General features: G+C 42.8%; 1 protein-coding gene across 2 annotated transcripts in view; it reads right to left on the bottom strand.

The window, feature by feature from the left end:
* Window positions 1-22,210, bottom strand: part of ARHGAP22 (Rho GTPase activating protein 22) — a 466,096-nt gene that overhangs the window by 293,552 nt on the left and 150,334 nt on the right. For both annotated transcript variants that reach the window (XM_069240887.1, XM_069240888.1), the window contains exon 2: window positions 9,982-10,184. In XM_069240887.1, the coding sequence (XP_069096988.1) occupies window positions 9,982-10,184 (203 nt within the window). The remainder of the gene's footprint in view (window positions 1-9,981; window positions 10,185-22,210) is intronic.

Below are 22,210 nucleotides of genomic sequence, written 5' to 3'. Positions count from 1 at the left end.
GGGGAGATAGAGGGGGGGATGCGAGTGGGGGAGGGGGATGAGGCAGGAGCAGGAGGGCAGGCGCGGGGAGAAGAGGACGGAGGAGGCAGAAGAGCCGAAGGCAGAAGACAAGAAGACAAGAAGAAAAGAAGAACAGAAGAAAAGAAGAACAGAAGAGCAGAAGACCGGAAGGACTGAAGACCGGAAGAGCAGAAGACCGGAAGAGCAGAAGACACACAGAAGAACACAGAAGAACAGAGAGGAGTACAGAAGAACAGAGAAGAATACAGAAGAACACAGAGGAAGACAGAAGAAGACAGAGGAAGACAGAAGAACAGAGAAGAATACAGAAGAACACAGAGGGAGACAGAAGAACACCGAGGAAGACAGAAAAACACAGAGGAAGACAGAAAAACACAGAGGAAGACAGAAGAAGACAGAGGAAGACAGAAGAACACAGAGGAAGACAGAAGAACACAGAAGAATACAGAACATCACTCTACACAAAGGCTGCTTCTACAGAACTGCATAAAGCAGTACTTGAAAAGGAAGCACCCCAAACCAGTTCTTATCCCTGCAGAAATTTTAAAAGAATGTGTTGATTTTTTGAGGAGTGAAGAGCCAAAGTAGCAGTCAGCGTATTATCAGGGTGTCTTAGCAAAACAATCTAGGCATCTTGCTGCTTTCATCACAACTAATTACATATATCAATACTGCAGGATACCTTTTGGTCTGGCTCCCGCAGATTTTCAGAAAGTGATGTGTAATGTGGTAAAGGGATTGGATGTCAAGCTTGAATTCCAAGATGATGTATTGGTTTTTGGGAAACACAATTTTGAATGTCAGGTTAGATTGAATGCTGTTATAACTGCAATGAATGAGAGGGGATTGAAATTGAGGAGAGACAAATGTGTATTTGGTGAGCCCAAAGTGGAATATTTAAGCCATGTTGTTTCTGGGAAAGGGATTGGTTGGTGGTCAGAAGTATTGAAAGTTATTGAGGACGTACCGGTTTAGTCTGACAAGGAACAGTTAAAGGAATTCCTGGGAATGTGTGACTATTACCCTAAATGTGTGAGGAACGTCTCCACCATTGCTGATAGTCTTCTTCCTTTGTTGAAAAAGTATGCCAGGTTTGTGTAGGGTGAATCACAAATGTGTGCTTTAATGGATATCAAGAACGTTTTGACCAATGCGTCCCAATTAAGTCAGTTTAGTCCTGGTGCGATATTAACTACAACAGGGGATGCAAGAGCAGTAGTACTTGGAGCGGTGCTGTCTCAGGGCAGAGGGGATTATGTGTGCACTGTTCCTTTTGCACCGAGTATGCTCAGATCACTTGCGAGACAATATCTAGTTACTGAATGCAAAATGCTTGCATGTGTTTGGGCAGTGGAACATTTACGGCTTATGTATGGGGTACGAGATTCAGGTTAAGTTTAAGGTTAGTGACCCCTGACTTGCTTTAAGGCCAGGTTCGACTCCTCGCGTCGGGCGGATCCTCCATTCTGCCCCCCGTGTACCTGGCCCCGTCCCTGCTGCCTCGCTGCCGCTGCCATTTACAGTCAGAGATTCCAGCATTTTCTGCACTCGCTCTATATTTCGTTCCATATATATAAAATTTCGTTTTTACCTGTGATTTCTATTAAATCTGTGCCATTTGTGTGCCCCACTTTGTTTTTCCCGCTGCTCCTGCTGCCTTGTTTTTCACTCCGGCTCTTGCTGGTTCCCCGGTCCTGCCGCTGTGTACCTTGCGGCCCCGCCCCCCTCGTGCTTCCATTGGTTCCACCCCCTCCCTCCCTCCCAGCTGCTCCTCCCTTCCTCCACCCCTTCTTAATTGCGGCCGCTGCATGGCTGCGCGCAGCGGTTGCGCCAGAGGCGCACCAGAGGCAAGCCCGTCTGCACCCGCCTGCGCCTGGACCGCGCCCAGCGCCAGGACACCTGGTCCCCATGACCACCACGGCCAGCAATGCCATTACACCGCCAGCACCCTGCACGCACTCAACACCGGACGATCACACGCCTGCTTCCTGGCCTCCCTTGGCCATACCCAGGGACCCTTCACCTGCTGGAACTGCAGCCTCACCAGCCTCGAAATCGCCACACCACCGGCTAAACCGGACAGCAACTACCTCCGATGCATCCTACTAAACACCTGCCCCGCACCAAAACACGCCATCGAACTCTGGGACCTGCTCGACTCCTCCACCCCGGACATCACCTTCCTGACGGAGACCTGGATGAACACCTCCTCTGCCCCAGACATCGCCATAGCCATTCCGGATGGCTACAAGATCACCCGCAGAGATCGCACCAACGGAACCGGAGGCAGAATCGCCATCATTCATTAGAACACCATCAGGGTTACAACCTGCACCGAAAACACCCTCAGCACAGCCGAACACCTGCACTTCCAGATCCACACCAACCCCAACACCACCCTTAGAGGAACCCTCATCTACAGGCCCCACGGACCACGGCATCAGTTCTGTGACTCCATCGCCGACCTCGTCAGCAGGCACGCCCTAGCCTCCACCGACTACGTCCTCCTCGGCGAACTGAACTTCCACCTAGAGAATAACAACGACCCCAACTCCACCACCCTGATCGACAAACTCGCCACCCTCGGACTCAGACAACTCGTCACTACTCCAACACACACCCGCCGGCCACACGCTGGACCCCATCTTCTCCGCTAGCCCCCATTCCGCCTTCAGCCACACCACCAAACTCCCATGGACCGACCACTGCTGCGTCCACTTCACCTTCCGGAAAACCACCACGCACCACCACACCCAACAGATCCCCCGCCGCAACTGGAGCAAAATCAACCAGGACCAGCTGAACACCAGCCTTGCCCAAAAACCTCCCAACGAACCCACCAATCCCAACCTCGCTGCCTGCAACCTCTGGCGCTAGATCGACGACACACTCGCCCCGCTCAACAAACCTTCCAACAGAGCTGCCAACAAGAGAGGCAGCTGGTTCACCCCGGACCTTCAAGCCTCCAACCAAACCTGCCGGAAGCTGGAAAGAAAGTGGCTCCTCGAACAGACACCTGACAACCATCCGGCCATCAAGAACGCCATCCCCAATCACCATCACCTCATCAAATCTGCCAAAAAAAAACTCCTTCAAAGACCGCCTGGACAACAACGCACACAAGAGCAAGGAGCTCTCCAACATCGTGAAGGAACTCTCCAACCCCAGCTCCAACACAAACGACATCCCACCTTCACAAGACCTGTGCAACTCCCTCGCCGCCTTCTTCCACCACAAGATCACAGACATACATGACAGCTTCAACAGCCAGACCACCCCGCCAATCACCGACGCCTCAGACTCTCCACCCACTCTCAACTACGACCCTCTGCTAGCCTGGGCCAACATGAACGAAGACGACACAATCAAAACCATGAGCACTATCAACTCTGGATCTCCATCAGACCCATGCCCGCACCACATCTTTGTCAAAGCAAGCGCCACCAATGCACCCCACCTCTGCAAAGTCAGCAACATCTCCTTCGAGACCATGACCTACCCCGAAAGCTGGAAGCATGCTGAAATCAAACCTCTACTCAAGAAACCCATGGCGGACCCGAGAGACCTCAAGAACTTCCGCCCCATCTCCCAGCTCCCATTACTGGCCAAGGTTATCAAGAAGATCGTCAACAGACAACTGACCCACTACCTCGAAGAAAACAACATCCTGGGCCCATCCCATTCAGGGTTCCGCAACAACCACAGTACCGAAACTGCCCTCGTCGCCGCCACCAACGACATCAGGGCCCTGCTTGACCACGGCAAAACCGCGGCTCTCGTCCTCCTGGACCTCTCGGCCGCCTTCAACACCGTCTGCCACCACATTCTACGCACACGCCTCCACAACGCAGGAATCTGAGACAAAGCCCTAGAGTGGATCACCTCCTTCCTCTCCGGCAGAACCCAGAGCATCCGCCCGCCACCCTTTCCGCTCCAAAGCCTCCAAGATCATCTGCGGCGTTCCCCAAGGATCGTCCCTCAGCCGTACACTGTTCAACGTCTACATGGCCCCGCTCGCCCACGTCCCCTACTACACAACCTCAACATCATCTCCTACGCCGATGACACCCAACTGATCCTCTCCCTCACCAAGGACCCCTCACAGCCAAATCCAACCTCCACAATGGAATAAAGGCTATTGCCGAATGGATGAGGAACAGCAAACTGAAGTTGAACTCAGATAAGACAGAGGTCCTCATCCTCGGCACCAACCCCTCAGCCTGGGATGACTCCTGGTGGCCGACCGCTCTAGGAGCACCCAAAACACCCACCAACCAAGCATGCAACCTGGGCGTCATCCTTGACTCAACACGCTCCATGACCAAAACAAGTCAGCGCCGTCTCCTCATCCTGCTTCAACACCCTCCGCATGCTCCGCAAGATCTACAGATAGATCCCCACAGATACAAGAAAAACAGTCACCCAAGCCCTTGTCGGCAGCAAACTTGACTACGGAAACACCCTCTACGCAGGAGCCCTGGCCAAACTCCTCAAATGACTGCAACGCATACAAAATGCCTCCGCATGCCTGATCCTCAATGCCCACCGCCACAGCCACATCACTCCCCTTCTGAGAAACCTACACTGGCTCCCTGTCAACAAAAGGATAACCTTCAAGCTCCTCACCCACACACACAAGGCGCTCCACAACACTGGCACAGCCTACCTCAACGGACGACTCAACTTCTACACCCCGTCCCGCCAACTCCGCTCAGCCGACTTCGCCACCGCCCCGCATCCTAAGAGCGACTACCGGAGGCAGATCCTTCTCCCACCTCGCTGCCAAGACCTGGAACAACCTTCCCCTGCCCCTACGACAGACCGACGACCTGCTGACTTTCAGAAAGCGGCTCAAAACCTGGCTATTTGAGCAGTGGCAGCACCCCCCGCGCCTTGAGACCCCTGCAGGTGGTAGCGCTCTTTACAAATACACTGATTGATTGAGATCACAAACAATTAATACCTATTCTGAATGGTAAATATGTACATTCTTCTAAAATGGCAGCTAGAGTATTGAGTGTGAAATTACTGGAGTATGATTTTGTTGTTGAGTACATTCCAGGTGACTAAAACAAGAAGGCTGACTATTTATCCAGATTGCACATTCCAGGAGAAGAAGTAGTACTGGATGATCTGCAAGATGTGGAATATCTTGTGGCCAATGTATTCTGATTAGACACCAAGGCCCAAATTTAAGAGTGTCTAGTGCCTCCCCGCGCCTTTTTAGCACAATTTTTTGTCACGCTAATGTGGCCCAACAAGGCCAAAATCGCTATGCCAGATTTACAAAGCGGCGCAATCAATGCATCTAGCCTCATGTGCCACATTATGCTTGCACCGGGCATAATGTATTCAAGGGGGGGTGTCCCCCATTTGAGGAGCTGACAAAATGACGCAAAGAAATCCAAAAGATTTCTTTGCTCTTTTTTTGCAGTATTTTTATCGCCTGCACAGAGCAGGTGTTTAAAGGAGGCACACCATTATTTATAATGGCCATCAATGTGCTTTGCAGGATTAGCGTCAACATTTTTGACGCTAATCATGCAAAGATCTAAACTAGCATAAAAAAAAAATCCGCTAGTACCCTAACTACAGCCATGGTGCACCGTTTCTTAAATACGGCGCACACATGGTGGCGTTGGGGAGGGGGCTAAGGGGTACAAGAAAAGTGCCGCTGCATTGGATGCACCAAAAGTTTTCTTCAATTTGCCCCTAAGTGTGTAAGTTTATATGTGAAAGATCAAGGAGATCTGCTCTTGATCAAGATCTAGTATTAAATAAGGTGGTGAAATGCACAAGGGTTGGCAGTCTTTCTGCTGAACTTCAATCTTACAGCAAGGTGCAATAAGAACTTTTGTTGGAAGATGGATTGCTATTCAGATCTGACAAATTGATTCCTTCTGGTTTTGTCAGGGAGAAACGGATGAACATAACTTTTCAGGGTCATCTACTGATGACTATAACTAAAAAGAGATTGAGATAATCCTGCTTGTGGCCTAGAATGGACAGAGATTTGAAAGATTGGATTAGGAAATGCATGAATTGCATGTCAAGTGACAAGGGTTTAAAATGTGTAACCACATAGATCGTTATTCTAGAAACACCCCAAAAGTTATGGGAAAAGTGAGTATAGAATTTCTTGGACCCAACCAAGTTCTACGTATTATCCAAAGATTTGCCATGGTTTGGATTGACCATTTAGCTAAGGGGCATGAAGTTAAATTCATTCGCGAGCCTAATACCAGAAGTGTTATAACTTTTCTCAATGATGTATTTGCAAGAGAAGGGTTCCACTTGGAACTGTTATCAGATAATGGAGTGTAGTTTATTTAATTAGAAGTGCAAGAATTTTTAATGAAGCAGGGATCAAACACAAAAGGTGTCGTCTTTACCATCCCCGAGGGAATGGTCAAGTTGAAGGGGCCAAAAGGATGGTATCTGACTGTCAGATGGGCTATACTTGAAGGAATTGATGTGGGAGATACGATACGTGCTGTGCTGTGGTCGTATTGCAATACTCCTCATAGTGTGACAGGTATTAAACCTTCAAATCCAGCAATGTTCATGCACATGATGTTGAGTTGGCCAGGAATAGAATTAGAGGAAGTCCAGCTAAAACCAAAATAAGGTATGATCTATCAAAGGAACTAAACCTGTAAGAATTGAAAAGGGGGACTTTGTACGTGTGAAACCAAACGCCAAGTGTGTCAAAGAGAAATTGAGATATAGTCCTGCTCATTGTGTGGAAGAAGTAAGCAGGGATGGTTGTTTTGTAAAAGTGAAAAATGGACAGTGGTGAAATTGTGCAATATTAGTTAAAGCCATGAGTCCTGTACAGAATTGCAATCAACCTGTGGGAAACAAGGTGATGAAGGATGCACACAATGGAAAGGCGCATTGGTAAGGTTCCTGGAAAATACAGCGACTTTGTGTTGTATTGAAATACAGTTCATTTTTTTTATATTAATGCATATCTATTTTTTAAATGTATTTCACATATATTCATTATTCATGTTGACAACTTCACATTTTCTACTTAGTTCTTTTCCTTTTTCTTTTGGTTTGCTTTAGAATGTAATATCTTTTAATGTTTTGTTCTTCTTGTAGGATAACAGTGTATTTTAATATTCATTTGTTGTTGAATTATTTGTGATAGGAAAAGGCAGAGGTGTGTTATTTCTAGGGCAAATGTATGCTTGTGGCCCTTCTAGCGCTGCCTTGCTACTCGGACATTGGTTTGGAATGTTGAAGGAAGAGAGGTGGTTGGAGATGCTGGAGAGCTGGCAGTTTCAGCAAATGGCTGCCCGCAAATGTATGGACTAAACCAGTAATAAAATTGCCACGCATACTCAACTATATTGATGTGTCCACATTACTGATTACAGGCAAACTTGTTACTAGGAGACAGAACAACTGTCTACCATCCCCTTCCCCTCCATTTCTTCTTTGTATCCTGTGTCATGGCAGGGCTGAACACACCCACCATCCTGCCAAAGCAATCCCCTGCAAGATTTATCGTATTGACAGAAGAAGGAACTCGGTGTAAGCAGTTGTTTTGTTCATTTCTGGCCAGGAATCCATTTCCTGTCCAAAACAGGTCCCTCGCTCAGCTGGAAGAACAGTTTTTTTTAAATTAGTTGTACTTCTTGATTGGCTGAGTGCCCAAAGTATGAATGCTGCTTCTGTGGATATTGGAACAAGACCACTAACCAGTTCCACATGCAACCACAAATATAGTGATCCTTTAGGGATAATTTAAAAATCTTTACCAACTTGATCTGCTTGGATTTCAAAAGCCTCCTTGATCCCAGAGCTACCTGCTGCTTGTCTTCCTTACTCTGTGACCTACCCTGAAAAATATTTATTTGAGGACTTGCTGTTGTACCTCTCTGCCCAGAAACTAAAACTGAACATTTGGAGAGCAGTTGAACACCTGACAATGGAAAGAATCCCTGAATTGAAGATCAGCATCCTTCAATTACTACAACAGCAGGTGCAGCAGAGACCCGCAGGATAACCAGAATGAAGAAACAGAATGTGCAGGCAAGTGAGACCCAGAGTGGTACTCCAACCTGATAAGCATGTTTCCCAGCACCAACATGAAATTCCATTGCTGAGTTCTACCAGTCTGGAGTATGTCATGACCTCCACTGTGTGTGGGTTCAAGCATGTGCCGCATCACTGCCCTGGTCTGAATATGGAAGGAGTGTCTGCTGCCACACTTGTGATCCCCCTGGATGATCACTGACCAGTGTTTGCTCTGCTTGGCCCAAACCTTGACTACAGAATGTAAGATTTGACCAATTTTGACTAAACTTTTTAAAGACCAGAAATATCGCCTTGAAGACTGGTCACTACATATACACTAAATCAGCAACAGGAGGGCTTTTGGAAACCAGGAGTATTGGGGTTGTGATACTATTGCCTATAGTTCCTGAGTTAATTGACCAGGATTCAAGGACCATACCCAGACAAAGGATAGTACATTGAAATTGTTACACCATGTTGATCATTAAAACATATACTAATTTTAAGTCTGGTTTTAATGGTAATCAAGTGCTAGCACAGTGTCTCAGAACCTCTGATCAATATATCATGTAATATCAGTCCCAGTAGCCAGCACTAACTGCTGACTCTAAAATGGGGGCCTATGTGACATTGCTACTTCGAAACACAATGTGTTGACCCCATTCAATGCAAACTGGATGTATCATTTCATTCACTTTTTTAAGTAAACCTTTGACTCAGGTTTATACTATGACATTCAGAGTGAAATTAGAAGCATGTAATCATAGGGGATCATAAAACATGCTGTGGAATGCCATTACAGTCATCTTTTTTCATGCAGTGAACTACTGTACTCAATAGGGCTCTCCTAAGACTAAGAATCAAGGACCTCTCAGATGTTGCTCATAGTGTTGATTACTCATTGGTTGACATTGGCTGGTTATAGTTTACGAGAGCTGTTTAAATTGTGGATCAAATGCATACCAAAACGTTTACCATAATATGATTTCCATGCATATCTCTACCAGTTAGGATTACACACTTCAAGATGTTTATTAAAGTATTATTGTGGTAAGAAATATCCATTAGAGTACATAGATTTGTATTCATAGTCTGGTAATCAAGTGTATTGTTTCTGTCTCAACCTTCAGACCACATCAATGAGCTACACATTGACTACTCATCTAAGGTATCAACCAAGGAGCATGAAGGCACTGCTGTAAGCCCATCTTTCTGTCTCAGACCAAGTACCTAATACACTGGTGAATAGGGAATGCATGCAGTCTTATCCTTAGAAGGGCTAGATACTCCCTACAATGTCAGGATTTGGAAAAAGCCTTCCACTGTTCAGTTCTTCACAATCACCACTTATGCTTTTGACCATCTGGATGAGCCAAGATTACCTAGGCCAACATCATAGAAGTTATTGTCACATCACTTGCCAGGAGAGTGTCCTAGGTCCTTATCCTGCTTGCTCTGTTGTCATTACATAATAGTATTCAATTACATTCTACTAGCTTGCATGGAGTCCGATGGGAGCTCAACAGTTAGTTGTCTGTATTATGAAACCACTAAAGGACAGTGTTGATGTATGATGTGAAGAGACTATTATAATTGAATAGAGGTTCAAAATATTTTTTTATCTACAAGTGGTGGATGTGCCCTGCCTTAGGCATTCATGTCAGTCGCAAACGTCTTTGAATATCCAAAGATTCGATCTTGGAGTCCCTACCTGTAAACATCATTTTTTTTTCCCCAGTGATGCTGAATGCCTTGGACATGTTCTGAACATCTAAGCTGTAGAATTGTAACTTGCTCTTTAAATGCAATCTGGTATTCCCTGAGCCCTCTAATGGTAAACTTAACAGATATTCTGAAGTCGATACCTGCAACTTCTGACAATGGTCAGTAGCCCAGATTAAGGATTCCATGGGCATGATATTAATTCCCTACCTGTGGTTTGGTTTCATCCTCATCCTTGTAGTAGAAGAGTTGCTCTCCACGGAGAACAAACCATCGCTGCTGCCAGTTCTTCATGATGTTCCTCTGTTTCTTTAGCCACCCTGACTTCAGTACCCGATCCATGGGGCTTGGGGAGGGCACCCGATTTGAGAAAGAACTGCTGTGGTCCCCCATCACCAAGCTCTTCGATCGGGCTGCAAAACAAGGAGGTGGAAAAAGCAAACAGTTAGGTGCTAGATGAAAGACACAAAACTCATATCATGGGGTGCGGAACCTGCAATAAAAGATGGTGGTAACCCTGGATCTGATAGCTCATGTGCACATTCATGAAATGCAGTAAATATAGGTAACATATGCCTGCTGAAGATAAGACAACTATGAATACCAGAAAAACCTTGGTCAATGTAAGCTTGTTTTATGGATCTTGTAGTGGCTTAGCATGCTCTAAGCATGTATACAGTAAAAAATCTGTTTGACATGGAGTCAACAGTGTTTTTTTAATGATCTAAAATTAGTTTTATGCAACTACCTCATATGATCAGCATTGTGAAAGCGTCCACATAATATAGGAAGTGGTTGATCATTTCATGTGCTGTCTTAGAAGAGCACCATTCTGCACATGTACTCTCTCTCCTCACATCTCTGCACACCTGCTGCACAAGCTACAAACAAATCCAAAACGCTGGCACCAGACTAGTAGTCAAACTTCCTTCCCACTCGCATATCACACCTCACCTCCGACAACTCCACTGGCTCCCCATTCACAAATGCTGGCAGCTCAAAATGTTTATGAACACCTACTAGGCACTATGCAACCTGGATCTCACCTACCTCAACCACCGACTACACTTGCACCAACCAGCCAGGATCGGAGGATCACTTGTAACTGTTCCCCACCAAATCCATAGAAGCCAGACAGGAGGCAGGGCTTTCTCCTACTTGGCAGCCAAATCCTGGAACAACCTCCCCGGCACATCAGGACAGCCATGTCTGTACCGGATTTCCACAAGAAACTGAAATCTTGGCTCTTCAACTAACCCTTCTTGCAGGGCAAACACCTACTCAGTACCTGGATCCCCTCATAGGTGAAAAGTTCACGCTCTACAAATCCACATTACGTTACTCTTCCCAGACAGCCGGACCCTTTGAGGAAATCTGTGTAAGCCACAGAATCTGTTACAGCCATTATGAAACTATACATTTTGGGCCCTGCCAGTTATTGAGGTGCCTACTAATGTCATAGTAATATTTAAATCATACCAACTAGTGCATGAATGGTACCTGCTTCTATTTGAGGGTCTTCACCCAGCTACTGCAACCCTTATATCCTAGAGCATCTTATGGGCTGGGCTTTTTCACACCATAAGACTTGCTTTTCAGTCCTCAGTCTCGGTTACAGTCTATAAAAGTGCCCTTTTGGGTTTTGGTAAACTGTATCTATTGTGTCCATTTTACAGCAATCATTTTAAATCTAAAGACCAATCTGTGGCCCGTGTACAATCTGTGGTGCCTGCCCACTCCACCACAGCCTCTAAAGCCTACAATGATGTATAGACTTGGTCCTGGACTTTGTGATGTGCTCTATGTAGGTTTGCAAACATGTAGTTTTAAGGACTGGTGCTAATTGGGGGTCCTATCTAGATCACAGCAACCTTTGCAGAGTAACTACCATTGAATGAGAAAGGAATATAAAGCAGTTGTTGTTGCAAGGGTTGCTTGAACTATGTTGTTGCAAGGGTTGCTTGAACTATATTATTTGCTATGATGAGCTGGGCACAAGCATCTGTGGGACAGAACATTACGTATATATAAAAAAATATATCTTGAATAACTTTCTGAACCTGAGCATTCATCAAAAGCATTTTTATTAAATTTGGGGACAGAAGAGTCTGATCAGTGGTCGTAAAGCAAAGAACAGTGTTCTGTGAGACTACCTCATTAATAAATATATAACTTTAAAGGCCTGGTTTTTGTTTTCCTGACAACATAAGGTGTAGCCACCCTGTAAAGGGCTTTGTGCATTAAGGATCCAATTTAAAGTCTCATCTTGCCTGTGCTAAACAACAAATGCTGGGACTGTCTGAGGGCTGAGATACGGTCTCTTTTCCTCCACCCATCCATTACACACAATCTGAGAAGGTTTAAACATGTTATCAGATAGTTGGGAAGCTAATGTTCAGTTAATTATACATAGGGCTTCCGGCTTTATGGTATTTTTTTTTTTTAAACATTTCCACATGTATTTATCCATATTTATTTTTTGGCTGTTTTATTGCTATTTATCCATATTTATTTTATGTTTTGTGAATAAATTGAGTTGTAAAATGGTATATTTCCAGAATTATTTACCTGATAAAAATGCATTCATACTTTGATGCTTGTCGTGTTTTTATCAAATTAAGAAGCCAAATATAGCAAAACACAGCACTGACAGGTAAATATTAGTATTACATACCTACATATGTTAACATATGTCTGTATTTAAAGAAATATCATCCTGGTATTAAATCTATATGGTGTCTATCTGCTTAGCAGTTGGTCTAGAATTCATGAAGAACAACAAGGAATGCCACTCATGAGAAGCACAATTTTCTGTATTTTTCCGTTTTTAAAAATTACTACAAATAGTAAATAGGTTTTTTTCTGTCTTAATTTAGGTGTAAAAATCAGTAAAAACGGAAAACTGGAAGTCTGATTTAGAGTTAATCAGGACATCCAAATTAATGTTCTTTGAAAATATGGAACACGTGTTTCAGTTCAAAGTGAAAGCTTTAATTATTGTGCTAATCCTGGGTTTGGGGGAGCGATCTCTAGCCCACCATACATCCAGGTTCAGAACATTGAATTCACACGACTGTGATGTCAAAGAGTTTAGAGGACTGATAATTTGTCTGATTCTGCAGAGATCACTATTTTCACTTTTTTACCACCCTCTCAGCTAGAGCAATACCTACCTTTGAATCTAGAAATGAGTGGAATCAATAGATTTAAAACAAACTCCCCATTTATTTGCAGATAGATTGTATCCCTTATTCTTCTCTGACTGCCATCTCACCATCCTTCCAGCCATTCACTATCACCTTTCACATTGCAATAGGTCCCACTATATTCATGTCACTCTGTAAGTGTCCTAGAAGACAGATACAAAGGTCTCACCAAATCTTGGAGCTCTCCTGTCCATTTAAGTGCAAGCAATGAGTTACAAATCCATGTGATGGACTCCAGTACCTATATCCTTATGAAGAAACTGTGGCTAGTTTTAGAAGGCAGACCATATAAGGTTTGCAGGTTACTCCTGTATAACAAAAGAGTCAGATACACTATCACCCCAAGAGAAAAAGAAAAACAAAATATTAAAGATAGCAGCCGCTTAGCTGTCCCAACCACTCCAGGCCCCATGATTCCCTGGCATCTTTCTCATCAACCCCTGGTATCACAAGCAAACAAACTAATTGGAGTTGGTCCACTGCCTAGGAACCCAGCTCCCCACCTCTATTATGAAAAGAGGAAGGAAGAATATTAAGACAAATGCTCCCCTTCTAAAAATTATTAATAGATACTACTGTTTGGAAAACAAAAGTGATACTTTGAGAGCGAGATAGCAACCACATAAAATCTATCCATACCCTCTTCCGCTAAGCACAATCACAGAAGACATCAAGCCAGGCCGTTTATCGATCTTTTCCAATCATACCTCTCAAACCATAAACATTTATAACAAGGGTAATTTAATGCTACCAGGCAATTAAGATCACCTAATTGTATTTGAATGCAAATTTGTACTGTCAAATACAACATCCGTTCATTGAGGGTCAGACCCACATCCTCTGTTCCCAAAATTGGTAAAAGTGCATCTAATACCCTGATTTGTGATCATTGGAGGCCAGCTGGGTTCTATCATGGACACACTCCAAGTACATAACCATAAACCCCCATTCACCATGAACTCACCCACACAGGCACATACAACATAATGCCGAGGATCAGCTCCAAGCTCCGGTGCATTCAAGTTTCATTCAACATTAAAGCATGAACATAAGCCACAGCAGCCCATCAGAGCTATCATTCTCTACACCATGGCCCAGGTTTCAGGCTGCTATATGTTGGTCCCTTTCAACAAAGTAAACGCCCAAACACCAGCCCCAGTCAACTCCTAATAGATATTCTTATTGATGTGAGGTATGTTGTGAAAAACACGTTAGACATTCATGACTAGGCCTCAGTTATATTTAGATTTCACTGGCATAATTAGTGTAATTTCACAAATTTCATATGATGCTTGTTATGCAAAATTACTGAGATTATACCATTAAGGCACTTTGTATAATTATGCACCATTCAATGTGAATATTTACTGCAAATGTGCAATTCTGGTTAGAAATATACAGTGCTCGGGATAGACAGCACTGTGCTAAACCTAATTTTAAAAACTTTGAAAGAAAAACAGACTTTTGAGGTGAGCAAATTCAGAGTGTTGCTGGTGTTGTAGGGGGCAATATAGGAGCTGTTCTACAACTAACCTGGGACCTACCCATAGTTCTCTGCTTCTTTCTTGCATAATTTATGCAGCACCCTCAGCCAAAAAGTATATTGTTTTGACTTATATTGAGTGCTCCCTTGTGTCTGGACAAAACTAAACATCTCTGAAAAGCTGTAATGACAATAGAAACATCTGTGAAGGGTTGCTTCTATTCACTCCAGGTTATCTTGGATGATATTTTATCAATCCAAATCTATAATACTGTGTATGGAGTGGTAAAAGGCTTTTGTCATTTTACGGCATGGACTTTACCCCTTTCTAGTTCAGTGTGGATGGCACTGTGCTAATCCTATCCTTATAAACTTTGCTAAAACAACATATATTTGAGGTGAGCAAATTTAAAGTGTTGCTTGTGTTGTAGGGAGCTCTAGATAGGAGCTGCTCTCCACCTTGAGAACTATCCAGAGTTCTCTGCTTCTTTTTTGCATATATATATATATATATATATATATATATATATATATATATATGTATATAAATATATATATGTGTGTAAAAAGGAGAGGTTAAAGTGATGTGGTTTTGTTAGGTAAGGTGCTAATATTTTATCTTACATTGAAATTCACTGAAAGAATACAAAGGTTAAAGTGACATTATAGTTAGGCTTTTTTATAATGTAAAAACCATTGTTTTAAAATAAAAAAAACACTGAAATTCAACAGTTATAGCTTACTGAGCTAACAACCTCACTTATTACATCACTCATGACATGTTAAATGACGTCATTGATGGCATCTGAGTTTTTTCTACCATAAAGTAAGATATTATTACGATACATAATTACAATTTCACTTTAACCTTCGGCTCAATTCAGTAATATTCTGTTTATTTTCACCATATTCACCCAACTCCTTTATTGAGCAAAGCTTTTGACCATGCACCATTAGGGGTTGAATACAGGGACTGAGTTGCGCCAGCCCTTTCAACAGGCGGCCAGGCTGAATCCCCAAGTCCTAAAATGGGGGATACAATATTTCTGTTGATGTTGTAAAAATGTAAATTAGCACTTGTATAGCGCACTACTCACCTGTTAGGGTCTCAAGGCGCTGTACTCATACCACTATGGAACCCCTCCTGGCTTTTCCCTGTGAGGCACCCACTCCTGAGCACCCCCAGGGTGAAGCCAGGCATCCAAGCGCTGTTGGGGCCGTTGTGGAGATTAAGCAAGCTATTGCCCAGAGTTGCAGAGTGGGACCCATGAATTAGATTAGGCACTGAGGCGAGAATTATCTGGTCAAGGGGAATTGAGCCCAAGACCTGCCGAAGCAGGACTTGAACCCTGGTCTTGAGCCAGATCTCTGCTTCAGGGTCTGCCGCTCTAACCATTGAGCCACACTTCTCCACAGATGTTGTGGTAAGCCATTTAGATCACACCATACCATGGGACAGCTACCGGTCTCTCAGTTCTAAAGTGGGTGATGGGAAAAAAAGCCCTCCCAGACTGCTCTATTTTTTAATTCACAGTACTATGAGAGTTCCATGGGACTCACAATGGACCAATCATCCAGATGTCACTGTATTTTGAACATTAATGTCTCAGAAATGGCTGAAAAAATATGAAAAGCATGCTTTCTGAGTAAAGCTCTAGAATTCTGCCAAATTTGGTGTAACACTGTTAAGCCATTTTTTATGTCTCATGTCCCAAAATTCCTATCAGAAATTGAAAGGAAAAAGTGCATTTTGGGACTCCCCTCATTGTTTCTTCCCTCGCTGGAAGGATCATCCTGAAACTTTCCAAGAAGGAGCTGGGGTGAATAAACTTTTTTCCTGGAAGATGTCATGAAGATTCATAGATTCTTCAAATGGCGCCAAAGGTATTAGTAAAACAAAAATCCTTCTTCCTACAAAAACTCTAATCTAACTATACAACTATACCTACACAGTGGCAACCACCATATATATATATAGGTGGACACTCTGTACTTCCAGTTAGTATTCCACGGGATAAGAATTATTAATTGGTAATAACTTCACCAATGTTTGACAAGTGCCCGCAAAACTTTGCACACCTATTTATTTTTCTACATTGACTGATGGTGCAAAGGTTTGTGCAAAGAAAAAAGGAGGGTCCCTTTTCCAATGTTTTTTCTATAGCCTTTTTAGACAGAAATAGCAAGAAAATAACTGAACGGATTTTGATGACATTTGGCAGGAGTATATATTGTGGGATGGAAAGGGTCCTTTTTGGTATTTATATAAATAGCTTCAGTAGTTTTCGAATTAGAAAGCACAAAAAATTAGGCCCATATTTATACTTTTTGGTGCAAAACTGCACTAATGCAGTATAGTATCAAAATGTTTACCGCCGGCTTGCGTCATTCCAAAGCGCCAGCCGGGTGCCAAATTTATGGTATGCTGCAAGCCGGCACTAAGTTTGGGCTACCGTCAGAAAATCAGACGTTAGCCTGGTAGGGGTGGCGGAAGGGGTGAAGGGGGTTTTGCCTCAAAACATGGCATAAGGCTGGTTAGAGGAAAGAAAATGCCATTAACCAGCCTAGCGTCATTTCCTGATGCACAACCATCCCAACACATGACTCATGTCTTAGAAAAGACAGGAGTCATGCCCACCATCCCAATGGGCAGCACAGGGGACCAGTGTCAACTGGGCATGGCCATTGCACTCAGTGGCAACCACCCCAATGGCCAGCACCGGGAACTAGGGTCCCTTGGGCATGGCCACTGCACCCAGTGCCGTGCAGGGGTGTTCTGAGTTTGTACATTAGATATACATTATATATTTTGTTTCTTCCTCCATAGGAAGACTTGAGGTACTTTACAAAAGTGTGAATAGTTAGGTAAACATATTTTTATCTTTATATATATTTTTAACAAAGGTAACGGAGTACCACAGTACATCCTAGACAGCACCGTGGTACCTTTTGAAATTAAAAAAAGGGATTTATGACAAACAAAACAATAATAAACAACAATAAAAAATACTGTTTATTGTTTTTCTTAAATCCTAATTTTAAAAAATGTCAATAGGTATTGCAGTACTTCCTAGGTAGTACCGTGGTATTCTGTTACCTTTTATACAAAATCTTTATTGCTGCTCTGCAAAGGAACATAAAACTTTCCAGCTCTCATTTACTAATACAGCTTTTTCAAAACGCTGCGTTACCCCTTAATGGGCAGCTATCATTTGCGCTATTTTACATCTCTTTGTGGTACGCCTTTACCCTCTTCTGCAGAGGTCATGTTTTTGTTTACATTTATTTCTATCAATATCTACATCTCTATGCTTCCCTGCTGCTTGAACGTTTTCCCTTTAGAGTCCTAGCTTTCGTTATTCCAGTACATCTTTTTTTGTAACATCTGGGCACAACCAGTTCAGCAGCTGGCTCCACAATCTTGAGGGAGTGAGATGCGAATACCAGAAGCTGATTCCCTATGCCACCTAGAGTCCGGCAACCACCAGAAAACTGGATAGAGTTCCAGGTGTAACAGCACCCAGGAGAAAGGGGAAGCGTAGACAACACAAATATGGTGTCCCAGGGTCCCTTTAAGGTAACCACATCAATTCACAGCATTAGAGGTTTCATCAGCTAGACTTGTCATACGTCTAAAACAAAGTATAATTAACTTTTTAGAATCTTCACCTCGAAAGCATGATAAACTCAGAATAGCTCAATAACTGGTAATTGTTGGTTATTACCTAATATTTCCCACTTTCCCAACTGTCTAGTGGCAGGAAGACAATTCATGCAATGTAATCTTAAAGGAAGGAAAATACTGCAGGATGCTGAGTTAATACTAAAATCAAATGTTGTAGTCCCTGGCCCTCCTATATTGCATCTAGTGGTAGGAAGACAATGTATGCAATGTAATTCTAAAGGAAGGAAAATACTACAGGATGCTGAATTTATACTAAAATCAAATGTAATAACCCCTGGCCCTCCTATATTGCCCCGTAATACCTAAGTACTTAAGAGATGGAGATTTTTAAGGGAGAAGCATAAGATCTGAATTACTTAACTCTTTCAACGTCTTTCAAAAAAAGATTCCATAGAATTCAACAATTGAGAATGACCCTACAGCGCCTCAAAAAAATAGAAGACTTGGAAAACAGACACATCGCACTCTCAATCGCAGTGTTCAGCAGGATAAATATCCATGAACAGTCTTTTCCTTCTTTTGCAAAAGTGCATGACAACATCCATTAAGTTTATGTGATCCCAAGCAGGATGGTGAGTAAGTATCCAAAGTGACTTGAATTCATTCATACAACCTAATTACAAAATCAGTCATCTATTGGTAAATACTTTTTGTACTCTTTGTCTTCACAGGCGATTGGAAAACGGAAAACTCCCCAAAAAGCAGGCACGCCAAGTAAAATGCTCCAGCACTGGAACAGGTATGAGGGAAATCCCTCCAGAGGTCTTAGGAAAGGCAGTATGTGACCAAATCCAGGAGAAGCCGCAGAAGCAAGTCTATCCAGAAAAACAAGGCAAGTCAAGCATTATGATCACAATTACAGGCAGAAACGGGTTCCCAAATGCAGCTTTTATGCTTCCGCACCAGAGGAACCGAACCACAACTAGCGTGGCTTCCAAGGAGTAGGACCAGCACAGGGGAGCGCGTGAAGATTAGATCACATCCCCTGCCTCAGCCTCTCTCCTTATTTCCGGTTTGCCAGATGCGCGGCTGCTGCTGTCACACTTTTCCTCTTGTGGCTCAAGTGCTGGACCGGGTCTTCTTTTTGCTTCCGAAATGTATGACAACTCGTTAAGCTTTTTACAAGAAGCAACATCTTCCCAATCGAAAGTATTAGTGCCACAAATAGGGGGAGCCTGCTGAAGGAAAACCATAGCTAGGTGGCATCTGATAGTGGCCAGCAAAGGGAGTGAAGCCATGTCGTAACTTGTCTTGATGGTTGAGTGGGCTGAAATGATGCTCATGGGACTAGACTGGTTGGTCACACATGATATTAAACAAAGAGTAAAGATAGTTTTGTGCTTGGAAGTGGGCCGGGCAGCATGTCAGAGCTTAATAACAGTAGAACATAAAGTAATGAAATGAACCCTTTGAGCATATGAACCTCTGTTCGAGCAGAGTAGGTCAGGAGGACTGATCTAAGCATGATTCGGAGTCTAACCAATGTCTAAGTAAAATAATTATTTTTAGGTTTGCTGTATGCAAATGTTTTTATGTCGATGCCATGCTAACTGAAAATAATGCGTGAAGATTCAAAGATCTGTTTTCACAATGAATCGGTATTTCCCGTTAGATGTTTTTCTCTTTTTGCTGCAGATGTTGTAACTTATCAGAAGCCTTCTGTTAGCTAGTGAATAGACATTTGTTTTGTTTTCAACAACTACTAGTGAGGTTCTCACTGTGAGAAGAACAGTTTGGACTGCAGAAAGTGAATGATGTTTCAAGGGCTAACGTTTAAAGACCATTGTACAAGTGTGAGAAGATTGGGAACTTACCTATTCCCAGGAGTTTACCACAATCCTACAGGATAGTACCGGAGACAAAAAGACCCTTGTTGCCATTTGGAATGTTGTGTGTTTATATTAGTGCATGTTCCTAGAGTAGCAGCCAGATTCCTTCACCAACCCCCTAACAGGAGACTCATCTTTGAGTTTTTAATATTTCTCTACACGAGAAGTTGCTTATCCTATTTTTGTTGATTGTCTGGTGATTTAAAGCTGGGACTACTTTCCATCTCGACATGCATAGGCTTTATGCTTATGCACTCCTTATTGAGTATATGAACTGACACCTTATTTGAACTTACTCCAATATATTTAGATTAGGGAACTTCCTTTATAGAATATGCTCGGTGCATTAATGCAATATTTATTGCTACCTTGACTAATATTCTATTTTACTTTATATTGAAATATAAATTAAAGGATTATGTTAATTTCTAACATTGATGCCTAAAACAATAATTGTAAATTGAATACATTTGATTAAAACTTAAGACACAGAAAAATACAACTTTTAAACTCATACAAAATTCTCTTTATTGACTATTCTAAAGTAATTAACACTTTAATGCATTGGTGGGTTGATGTAGATGATTGCTCCTTTACAATTCTCCTTGTTGATGAACATAGGTACATACAACCAGTGGCAAGGGTTGTTTATTGTTTACACCTGAAGATTAAGAAATAGAAAACCCCGCTCCATCACCCTGAAAAGCTAGTATGGACCTATGTTGGACACCTCTGCTCTAGTCACTTGTATTTACTCAAGAGTGCAACTGCAGAGGAGACACAGTCCCTTAGCCTTTATTTTGGGTGAAATATTGACTGAACACTGAAAAACGCTGAGCGAAAAAATGCCCCTTCTGTATTTCCTAATCTGTCACGTTTGGGTTCACATTGTGAAGATGTTCCTTCTGGTGGAGTGAGTTTCATTTGTTGATTGGTTGGATTTCACGATCAACGAGAATGTTTGGTTTGTACTGATTGTGTGACCTGACATATTGGTATCCACCCGCTTGGTAACAGCTGGACTCAAACGTCAATATCATGTTGCAACATGTTGACAGCTCAGCTTCTATGAAATAGGGAGGTGTCTACTTTCTTGTAGTAATCTTTTTGAACTGTGCGAGAATAATTTAAGCTAAGACGAGGCGTCCGAGGTGACGCATTTTTTGTAGAAAAAGGAACCCACTACACAGTCCTCAGATCAGACGACGGACTCCAGTTCATATGTCTACATTCTCAATCGAACTCTTAGCACGAGGAGAACAGAGATCAGACTTAAAGACACAGGATAACAAGGAAGAAGAGATACCACAGTTACTTTGCAAACATGAAAAGTAAAAAAATACATGAATACATAAATGAGAGGCCTAAAGACGTTCCTTAGAAGACAGCTGCAGGCCGTGCTGAAGGCTGAGGGTGCCATAAAAAAAAGGCAGCCTAGTCTTCATGAGACCTCGTGCCACTTTCCTCTATTACCCTACGCCTCACATCTCTTTATCTCACTTTGTGGTTTATTTTTTCAGCCCTGCTTTCTGCCTTTGGGACTTGTTTTCCATTTTTCTCTTAACCCTTATTTTATCCTTTCTCTGCCTTTCTTCCTATTGTTCCAAGTTTTTCTGAAGAAAACAGTTGCTCTAACTTTAACACATTTATGATGCGAAAATAGTCAAAAATAGGAATATCACTGCCAGAAAGACAGAGGTTCTCCTTCCCGAGCTCTTGAGAATCGCATGCTCAACCCTCCTCGAATTTTCCATCAACTTTAATGCATTTTCTTCAAATGCAGGAATCGTGACAAACAGAGTTTAGATAACAGTAATTATGGGTGCATGGTTTTCTCATGAGAAGTTTGCACAAATACCTTGGGGAAAAGATACAACTGTGAATATCTCAGATGCTGTGCTAACTTACATTGAGAATTCTCACTTTGAGTGCCACGGAGGAAAATGGTGGTGTGCACATCAAAGCTGAGGGAATTTAAACATTGTATTATAACATGGCACAGGAAATGCCAATGGGTTAATTAACATGGCTGGTGTTAATCTGGTATAGAAGCATTAAAACGCAACATAGAAATTCATAGTTTCCTGAGACATAAGTCCTGGTTAAAAAAACATGAGTGCTAGTGCCCACCACTGGTACGTGATACACTTATATTGTGCAAAGCAGGGCAACATCTGGACTTCATGGCCATGGTTTTGGGGTTAAGCTGATAGATGAAAAGTGAACAGCAAAGCAA

The sequence above is a fragment of the Pleurodeles waltl genome, chromosome 6, assembly GCF_031143425.1.
Source record: "Pleurodeles waltl isolate 20211129_DDA chromosome 6, aPleWal1.hap1.20221129, whole genome shotgun sequence".
Taxonomy (NCBI): Eukaryota; Metazoa; Chordata; class Amphibia; order Caudata; family Salamandridae; genus Pleurodeles; species Pleurodeles waltl.
Note: the sequence above shows the minus strand (reverse complement) of the source record. Positions and strands in the feature narration are given on the sequence as shown.